This window comes from Squalius cephalus, assembly GCF_949319135.1.
Source record: "Squalius cephalus genome assembly, chromosome: 22".
Taxonomy (NCBI): domain Eukaryota; kingdom Metazoa; phylum Chordata; class Actinopteri; order Cypriniformes; family Leuciscidae; genus Squalius; species Squalius cephalus.
This window is the reverse complement of record NC_137143.1, coordinates 26,393,475-26,404,066: the sequence shown is the minus strand read 5'-3', so window position 1 is coordinate 26,404,066 and position 10,592 is coordinate 26,393,475. Positions and strand designations below refer to the sequence as shown.

The following is a 10,592-nucleotide window of genomic DNA, read 5'->3' as shown; positions in this document are numbered from 1 at the left end:
TTCTAGGACTGCACATTTAATATAGTGTGATTAATTTACACAACAAAGTAGCACAATTAGTTATGCTCTTTGACCTGTAAGGATTTTCCTAACAGCTTGAAGTACTTTTATTAATTGATGAATCCAATTAATCAGCATATAATGAATTTGATCTAAAACATATAAATGCGTGTGTGTTCATGTATACAAATATGTAGCCTATATCTGTATACAAGCATAAAAGCCATGCTCTGTTTTCTAGGATGTTCTTTCATGTTGCTTGCGCAGTTGAACATTCCAACTTTTGCATTAGCGTTATGTACCGCCATAGATCCGTGGGAGGTCTCCGCTGAGCTGCATGGGAGATATATATATTTTCTCTGCTTTCTCAGAAGCCCCATTCCCACAGAGCATAAAGTAAAACTCTGTGACAGGCTGTGCGATTAAAAAAACATCTGCACGCTGTCATTCAGTCCTATATTAAAGTTTTATAGAAAGTAAAACTAAGGTGTCAAAGTACAGATTCTGAACACTGCCAAAGTTTTTGTATGGAAAAACTCAGAGTGATATAATGAAACCGGAAACTCTGGAGCTACCATGGGAATTTCATGAGAAATGGTTGACGTGCCACATGACATTCTTTAGTAATTCTTTAGATTAGATTCAGGGAATATGAGGTTGTTTGACTGTTACACAATTTTTATATTTGCAGATGTTTTATATTTTGTAGGAATGCTTTATTGCACTTGTGTTATATGTTGTAGCTCTGTATTTGCTGAACCTTTATGACCATAAACATTTTATGTGTGTATAGACATGAACCTTGTACAATGAACCCTGAGATATTTGTTAAAATATGCCATTCTGTTCTATTTTAAGCTCTTTATGAGCCTATAATGTCTTCTCTTCTGTTTTCAAACCAGTTTTTAGTTTTGCAATTCTAAACCTTATAATTTACCAAACACAAACTTTTTTACTTTATAAGGTTCAACACCTTTCCTTCACAGATGATATCGATGGTCAGACAGTATTAACCTGATCAATGGTGTTATCATTGGACCTGGTGTGTCTCAGGTATGGATGTGTGGTTAATAAGTTTTTCATGTTTTTGGAAAAATGGTTGTACAGTCTTGTAAGGTTTGTAATGTCAGTCAATGGACAGAAATAACACATTAATTAAAATAAAGCTAGCTAATGTTTATATATATGTGTGAACTTGGGTACATGTTGCATTACCCTTTATGCTGCACACTTTAAAAAATAGTTTTATTGTTTGTTTTTTAATTCATACAGAAAATACATTCAGGAATAGTTCAATTGAGAATCATTGCAAAATCTTAATAGCTAAGCAAAATAAAACCACTTATTCCCATTATCAATAATGCATCTTACACATTTGATCTGTTTGAAGACTGAAAGAGTTCTGCATAACAAAGCTCTATTTTTAAGTATCATCATTTGTTGAGTAGTCTGATTCACTGGTGTACATTTACAGTCTTATTTTTGCCTCACCGTAAGGAATTATATTTTTGTAGTGATACAGTATTGTTTCCTGAAACAATCTTAGTCCACTGAATGCATGCACAGGAAGAAAAATGCAATGATGCAAACCTCAAGGTCAGTTATACTGCTTAACAGCTATGGTCAGATGAGCATATGACCACTCCAGGGTTTGTGGCTTCTGGAAGAGTTTTTGCCTGAGCTGGCTGACTAGGAGGTATGACCCCTAGGAAATGAATTTTAAAAGTCGTCCATTCTCCCAGAGTCATTTGCAGGACTTGCCTGAGGTCTTTGGTGTCACTGAAGAGGATTGTTCTGCCATCTATGAAATTTTTCCTTACTGTTTCAAGGTATTTCTCTGGGAAGCTTAGTTTTGACAGCTAAAAAAGAAACAAATGCACATATTTATATAATATAATTTGGAAAACAGTCAAATATATCCAGCATACATACATATGTTAGGGGTCAGTACAATTTTGTTTTAAAGAAATTACTTTCAATCAGCATGGACGCATTAAATGGTCAAAAGTATGTTAGAAAATATTTCTATTCATATTTATATTTTATCACAGAGTGCAAAATTTTTAAATCCTTTTAAGGAGCACAACTGTCTTTCAAAATGAATAATAATAAGAAATATTGTTTGAGCACCAAATCAGCATATTAGAATGATTTCTGCAGGATCATGTGACACTGAAGACTGGATTAATGATGCTGGAAATTCTGCTTTTCCATCACAGGAATACATTACATTTGAAAATATATTACGGTAGAAAACAGTTATTTTAAACTGTAATAATTATTCACAATATTAGTTTTTACTGTATATATATATATATATATATATATATATATATATATATATATATATATATAAAATAAATGTTGTCTTAGTGAGTAGATTAAACAAATATTTAAAAATAAAATCACCAACCCCAAACTTTTGTATATATAAATAGTCACCTTGGAATTATAAGGTTCTATCTGACATTTTTGTCAACATTTAGTTATTCACATATTCTTATTCTATTCTGTGACAACTTGTGTGATGTTTTCTTTTAAGTCGTGTAAGGTTCTATCGAATGGAATGCAAAAACTTTGAAGCTCAATATCTCAAAAACGCTCCTTAAAATTCCAAGGTGACAATATATATATATATATATATATATATATATATATATATATATATATATATATATATATATATATAGTATAAAGAGTGTCGAAACTAACTGCTGCTTTGACTTTTTTCATACAAACCTCTTGACAAATATCATCAGTTTTCATGTTCATTACAGTTTGTGATGAGAGGGACAGGAAAGCATTTCTCCCTGCTTTCTTCAGTCTGCGGCTCCCACGAACCCTGGCCAGCTCGTTCTTGATAGAGTAATTTAAGTTCACTGTGCAAAGCTGAAACATTTCCAACTCCCCTACAGTGAACTGGAAGTCTTTTCTAAGGAAAACTTCAAACAACTCAGGGTCTCCATCTCTTTCTAGAAAGTTTTCCACCTTATATCCAATGATGCAGAGTTCCAGACTACTGTAATTGAACACTTCCCATAGTGTCTTGGTATTATCAGCAGCACAGAATGATCCGTCTATCTCGTTACTCTGTTGGTCATCTTCAACACATTGAATAATCCAACTTAATCTGCAAGGCCAGCGGTCCACCAAAACCACCCAAGCTGCTATCTTCTCTGGAGGTGGAGGCTCCAATTTTTGGGTCTCCATAATCATAATGGTTACTCGAATTGAGTTAATCACTCGTCTCATGGACATGGTGTCTCCGGATATATATGATTGAAGTTTGCTTTTATGTCTTGAGAAGATGCAAGAAAATGCAGACTCGATTAACCTATTCACTTCATTTAGATTAAGTTCTGTTGCAGCAAAGGGTTTAAAGTTTCCCTTGTTTGCAATCAAAGGGGTGACTTGTTCTTCTTCAGTCTCACTGTACTTTACAGAATACTCATCTTCAACAGAGAACGATGTCACAGGACCTCCTAAAGTAGATGCAGCAGTCCCGTCAAGAGGAATGTCTTCAGAGATCTCGGACTGACCACGGACAATGTTTTCAAAGAGGCTGGACTTTGATGCATCAGATAGTGGAGGTACGGTGAAGGGCAGTGTGATTATACGATCAAGAAAGTCATATGCAGAGTCTCTTTTGTTTACACAATCTTCTGCCTGTTGGACCTGCCTAACCAGTACTTCTGGATCAACAGCAAGCACGGAAATGAAGGGACTCTCTTCATCAGACAGGAGAATGTTGATGGCATCCAAAACACCGACAATTTTCTTCGGTGTGCAACGATCCAAGTTGGTGATCTCCAACACCACCCTGATCCTCCTTCTTTCGAAGATCTCCATGAAGTAAATAAAGCAGCACAGCAGTCTCATCTCCTTACGAACTTCATGCATTAGTCCCAGCTGCTGACTTACCTTCTTGTTGTCCAGCCCTTGTCTAATTTTAAGATCTTGGTTGAAGATGAGGTTCTTCAACAACAATAATATGAATCGTAGAGCTCCAACTGCAGGAACACCAAGTACAGCGATGGCAAAACCTTCCAGCACACCATACCCACTTGAGGACTCAACTTTTTCTCCTTCTTGGTTGTCCTTCATATCTAGAAATCCAAACATAATGAGAGGAACCAGAATAAGGAGTGAACCAATGAATCCCATGAGTATTAGTGCCCAAATGGGGATGCAGCCCAACTTTTTGGATCTCCAGTTCTTTGGAATATCCTCAATCTTCTTCTTTCCTGCATCTTTCTCTTCGTCGTGTTGGGCGATCCGGAAAAGTGCCAGCTGGAGCTTCCCAAAGCTGTTTTGAAGAGCCTTGCACAACTGCATTACCAGTCCAGCCCAGAGCATGTCACTGCCTGCAAAATGCCATGCGCTGAACCTCACGAACAGATAACGAATGTTCTTCATGTTCTGGTTCTGCTCCGTCCACACGGGCCGATAGAAGAGGAGCCGCAAGATCAGAGAAAGCAGATCAGAAACAGACGGTGTAATTGAGCGAGGCTTTGGTTCCTTAGTGTACTTCTCTTCTCTTCTTTTTGCCTCTTGATTCATATGCACTGCAAATGGGAGATACAGAGTCAAACACATCAAAATCTCCAAGACATCAAGGAGGATTTGTAGGGTCAGTAATTTTAAGTTGTTTGAAAAAAGTGTGCACACTTACCCTCGATGTTCTTGAGCACCATGTTGATCCTGTTGTGACATTCTGAATACAGACCCACCGTCACAGGAGAAGAAACCTTTGTGAGGGTTTTTGATAATGCATAAGCATACACATTATCAGAGGGAATATCCATCACTAGAAATGAAACAAAGTTAAAAATGTACTTTTATTAACTCTATTAACTCATTTTTAACTATAAATTTGAGGTTTCATAACATATATAATGTCTTGACTATTAACTTGACTAAAACACAATGATTTATGCCTTTACAAAACTACAAGGTATAATTTACTCATAACCTATTTTTTTGGCCAGTATTTGATTTCAGGGTGAAGTCTACCAATTCATCAATTTGTTTTCAATCATGAGCAGCACAATGTTGACACACATGGGTGAAGCAGGTCGCATAAATGTAGATAAGACCAATAAATGTACAGTGCGATAAATGTGCAGAAGACAATTTTTCATGGTTTTATCTGAAAGGGCAATGTCCCTGTTTCATTCAAACAGAGAAAGAATAATGGATTAAATGTTAATAATAGGTGGAGGACTTTCAGATAGAGCTATAAAGCTGAATGTGAACAATCATTATTTTGTATCACTCGCATATTGCTGTAACTATTGATTTTTCTATCTTTATTCAACAGCTGCATTCTTTGTTTAGTTTCTTGAGTTCTTGAACTCAAGAATTCTCAAGTATACTTGAGTATTGAGTTTGCAATTCCTTTTGTATTATGTATTACGTACCCTTTTCGATTGCCATCTGTCCTGTATTTTTCCGTCTTTAGAAAACCCCAAATCTTGTTTTGTTCACCAGTGTTCCTGGAAATGAAGCCAGAATACAGAGCACTTAAATTGCAAAAAATTCCAAACGCATAGATGTTGATGTGCATGAACACTAATTTATTGCTCTCTTTTGCTGAATTTCTGAAACAAATTCTATGAAGCAATGCATTTCTTTCATTTAATTCAGCTAGGCAATGTCTTCCCAGAAAGGAAAAGCATCCCAGATAATATGGCAAAAGCGTAACAATCTACATGCTTGACAGCAACATTATTAAATTGGAATGTATATAAAACATATCTCTTTAACAGTTTGTGTTGCACTTTTGAAATGAAGCCACCATGCAAAGCTATTTGAATCTCTTACTATGAAAAATATGATAATGAGGAGCAGAATGTCTCACCAGAATTAATCCTCCAGGCACTGTTTACAGCAAAATTGCTAGTAGACCAATGTCATTCTCCATTTTCAGAGATATTTCATGTAGACAGAGGAAGAAGGCTTTTGTTTTACCAGATGCAGTAGAGTAGAGAGAAGGTGGAAGAGTGTGTTTGCTGGTGTGTAAACATTAACTGAGAAGGAATAAACTTTGGGCCAGTTGTAGTTGAACTTTGGACCAAACCTTAAACCTGACTCAGTATGTAATTGATAACTCCAATATAATTTATAACTGAATATTTATGTATTTATTGCTACATTTGTTAGTGATAAAGTCATACAAGTTTAAAATCATCCAAAAATAAAATGGATCGCTATTGTGCATGTTAATGTGTAATGTTACGTGTAAAACTGACATCCGCATTAATAGTTTTTACTGCATTTTAATTCTCTGATTTTATATTGAATATTATTCTTATGTAGCAGGGCTCAACAGTAAGGATGACCTGCAGGTCAGAGGCCAGTGTGAGAGGTTGGGGCCAACTGATGTTGTTTTTTTCCACAGTTTGTTGCATAACATTTATCATGTACTTTTGTACATGTACTGTACATAAATTTGTGTAACTTGCGAACATTAGGTTGTGACATTTAGTCTGAATTCTACTTGTTAGCTAACATAGTTGAGGTTTTGTTGAAACTGCAGGAATAACTTCCTGCTTGGTGTCTTGGTGTGATAGCATCAGTAAGAGTGGGTTGAAAATTACAAGCTACTTGTACTATGTTTACTATGTTTTTTCTTGTATTTCATCCTAAGCATTGAGGCTTAGGTATTCTTCTTTGTTCTGAGGCAACTTACAACTTGTGCCCTGTCCCAAATGGCACACTTCATGTACAGTTGCTTGACTTTTGGGGCCCTATTTTAAAGATCTAAGCGCATGGTCTAAAGTGCATGGCCCAAGTGCACTTAGTGCGTGTCCGAATCCACTTTTGCTAGTTTAATTAATTCACTATTATTTCACTATTAACAATGGCAGAATTTGCAAACGGAAAGATCAAACGCGTCATCAGAGAGCAAACGGATCTGCTCATGCGCGAGGTTAAAGCCTACAAGCAGACCATCTACGGGACAAGCCGGATTCCACCATATATTTATGTACACAATATTCATCTTTTACATTGTAATCATTTTATTTTTAATAATTGGCTAGTTTGTGTGCTTGAAAAAAAAAAAACACTTGCGTCGCGCTTGGTGCTGCATTTCGCTGGGTGTAAGATAGGGCCTTTGGACTGCCATGTGAGTGTGTTCGTTCAGTCCACAAGACCATAGGGTGTCCCATTTGTCATTTTAGGTTACAGATGCATTTTATGGCTAATATATGTGCCCTCAATGCACACTTGTGCTTCAGACTTTTACCCGACAGTCAAAGCGGCATTTAGTCACGAAAGTTTAGACTTTAAGGGTTCCATTTGGGACAGGGCCCAAGTGGTCTGATTTGTATGGAGCCCCTAAAGAGATATGGTGGTAGAAAAAATATGAGATGGGAGGACTTTTTCATTTGCTTGCAAAACTATTGCATTCCCCCATGAAACTTTCTTGGAGGAACGCAAACATTTTGAGAGCAAACGTAAAGTTTATTCGGGGAACGCAACATTTTGCAAGGGAATGCAAACTCCCTATATCTCATATTCTTTTCCCCACCACCATGTCCCTCTGTAGATTTGACCATGTGGCTCCGTAGACCCAGCTACGGTAAACCTGAATATGCATTACTGAAAAACATGATGGAGCCATTTGTGAGCTGCACTTAGCTCTGATAATGCATGCCAGTATAGAGTCTAAGCCACAAGTGCCACAGATTTCAGCATGATTACCACATGCTATCTGTGAGCTCTCCCAAACGAAGAGATTAAGAATTTGAGTTTAGGAACTGTATTACCATTATAGTTTGATGTATGTTAATCACTGTATGATTTCAACAATTTCAGTTTTATTCTGTTATAAATCTACAATCGCATTTGCTTCTGTATTGTATTTCCTGCAGCATGATGCAATAGAGCAGCGTAGAATATAACAACAGAATATGCTGTGTTTCTATGAAGGATAATTTCTGTATTTTTCCTTGAAGGCACATCTGTCATAGTTGTCGAGGATACAAACAGAAGAGGGGAAAAAAGCTCAGCATAAACTAAACATGCTATTACGACTCTAAAATAGCACAATGTAAAGAAAGAAAAAGATGCAAGGACTGACAGCTCTGTGGCATTTTTAAAATAAATAACAATAAGTATTTACATGACAGCTAATACATTCTCAATTCACAATCCCACCTCCCCGGTTGTGATATTTCTAAAACCAAAATCACGTAGACATTTTGAGGTATTAACATTTTGAAAGCCCTAGTTGCTTTTTATTGGAAGACCATGTTTAAAAATGCCTCAAGCTAATTCACTGCAGCTCTATTCAGCATGAACTTTATATTGAAAATGCTTGAATGACTGGTCCTTTGTCAGGAGCTAATAACAGTTGGCTGTGCTTTCATGACTCTTTCAAAGTCACTTTTTCATTGAAGGTGCTGGATTTCCCTTTGTAGAGAGTGTGGGATTCTGTACATCTCTGTAAATAGATTTCCCAAATTAGATTCCCTAGGCTAAATTAAGTGTGCTAATTGGAAGTACAGCACCTCCTAAATGTTTCCCTTAGGATTAATTACAATTGCAGAGACAATCTATCCTGCCTGTGTTCTGCAGCGTAAGATACGGAGGATGTTCCCTGAATGGGTCATTGTATTTCCTCGTATGCATTACAGGAGCAGCGGTTTTCTGTGAATGCAAACCATAGAATTGTGTTTGGAGCTGTTCATTGCTCTTGGAAATAAAAACGTATGAATGAATGACTGAAAAAAAGAGGCTCGAGTCCAGAGTCAGGAGCACATTATTATTCATCAAAGAAAGTCATACCAGAGGGGGGCTGTTCATATTGGACTTTTGTTTAAAAAAAAAAAAGTCTCTTTACACGCTTTAGGTTTTAATCATAGGTTTACCACAATCTAGATCACTCTGAAATAAGCCCATCCATCATCTAAGACAATCAGATTGCTGTTTCCATCATAGCTTTCCTCAGTAATTGCCACAATATTACAAAATTAAGGCTTTACGACTCTTTATTCTACCTCGTTCTGCCTCGTGACTCTCAATTATAGCCTGAAATGAGACGTTATAACTTAAATAATGTTTTTATTCTTTTCTTGAATGATTCTTCTCCTGGTTTCCACATTTTTAGGGTGTTACATTTTCAACATTGCAGATGTTGCATGCCAAAGTGAATAAATGGGAATGCATTCAAAAGAGAAGGCTGTCTGGATGTATTGTAATTTTGGTACACCTGGTGTGATGTATGGACCCTGGATTCTACTTCCAGATTCATTACTGAGGGTATCATCTGAATATGCTGTAGAAACAGTACTTTTTATAGACAATAGCACTGCAACGCAAGGTCATATTTCTTTAAAATTATACCTCATTAGCATTGCATATCCAATATATATATATATAAAAAATTATCTACTAATGTGACAGTGTCTGCCTGCAAATGCCAACTTGTCTTGAACTTCACTTCTTTAGTATTCCAGAGGCAACTTGCACAGATACTTTTTTAGCTGTATTGCTGCATTTTAGGTGTGTCCCGTTTTATATTTTGGTCATTGTTTAAAAGCTGTGCACCAGACGGTCTGCTAGCGTCTGTAGGGCTAGTTTTTGCGGTGTGTTCCACACGTCAGCTCTAGTAGGACTCACTTCTATGGGAGTTCGTCTGATTCAACATGTTGAATCGGCATTGGTCGTCGGTGAGAGAGATGGCTCTGATTGGCTAGTCAGTTTAGCGAATGAATCAGTGCAGGAGGAATAAAAGCGAAAGTGATGAAAGCGAGCAAAGAAGCCAAAACGTGTACGTGCCGTACAGAAGGCTGTTCTCATTTTACGTCATATGAGCCGCCTGAAATGAAGAAATTGATCAGCGTGATTGATATTCAAAATGGTTCTGCAGTTCTAGTTTGGGTTTCTCTTTTTGAATGACGAATATACTATTGATAGGCCTACCTGCTAATATGGACAGTGATTTCCTTAGTCGTAGGCACAGAAAACACATGCTATTGAGAGTTGCTTGTAGTCCTATTGTACGGTGGCCGAGAGAGCTCAACACACTGCAACTGAAAAAAACACATGGAAATAGAAAAAAACCCCAAGAAAATCAGTTCGACACCACGTGTGCTGCAAATACTCACAACACAACCAAACATGCTGCAATCCAGCTAACAATTTTTTTTGTTTTTGGTTAGCCAGTAACGTTTTCTTAACGGAAATAGAATGTTAGTTTTTGGTTTGTAGACCGTTAATCTAACGTTACTTTAACGTTCCCCTAACATTATTGTAATGTTGCTCTAACGTTACTGTAATGTTCCCAGAACTTTCCAGATTCAATCTAGGCCTTATTTAGGCTACTGCGCTTACGCACATGCGCACTCTTCGAAAACGACTCTTAATCTCTTGACAAACTTAAAAGACGTAAATAACATTTGTATATTCTAAATAAAAGATGTAGATTGTACTGAATGTCAGCTTGCTTATTTTGTTCAAGGATTTATTCAGTCCACATGTAATGCAAACAAGAAACTGCTTCTAACCACAGGTTGAGAGCTGTCATTCCAACCACACAACTTTGCAATGCTGTTTGCGAATGTTCGTTATAACGATGCTTTCGG

General features: G+C 36.8%; 1 protein-coding gene across 1 annotated transcript; it reads right to left on the bottom strand.

Moving 5' to 3' along the window:
* Window positions 1-1,445: 1,445 nt before the first annotated feature.
* nkpd1 (NTPase, KAP family P-loop domain containing 1) lies at window positions 1,446-5,496 on the bottom strand. The gene is made up of 4 exons (XM_079858316.1): window positions 5,421-5,496; window positions 4,673-4,807; window positions 2,740-4,565; window positions 1,446-1,859 (listed from the first exon to the last, which is right to left on the bottom strand). Exons 1-4 carry the CDS (start codon window positions 5,434-5,436, stop codon window positions 1,611-1,613), a joined length of 2,226 nt encoding a protein of 741 aa, XP_079714442.1. The 5' UTR covers window positions 5,437-5,496; the 3' UTR covers window positions 1,446-1,610.
* Window positions 5,497-10,592: the final 5,096 nt, after the last annotated feature.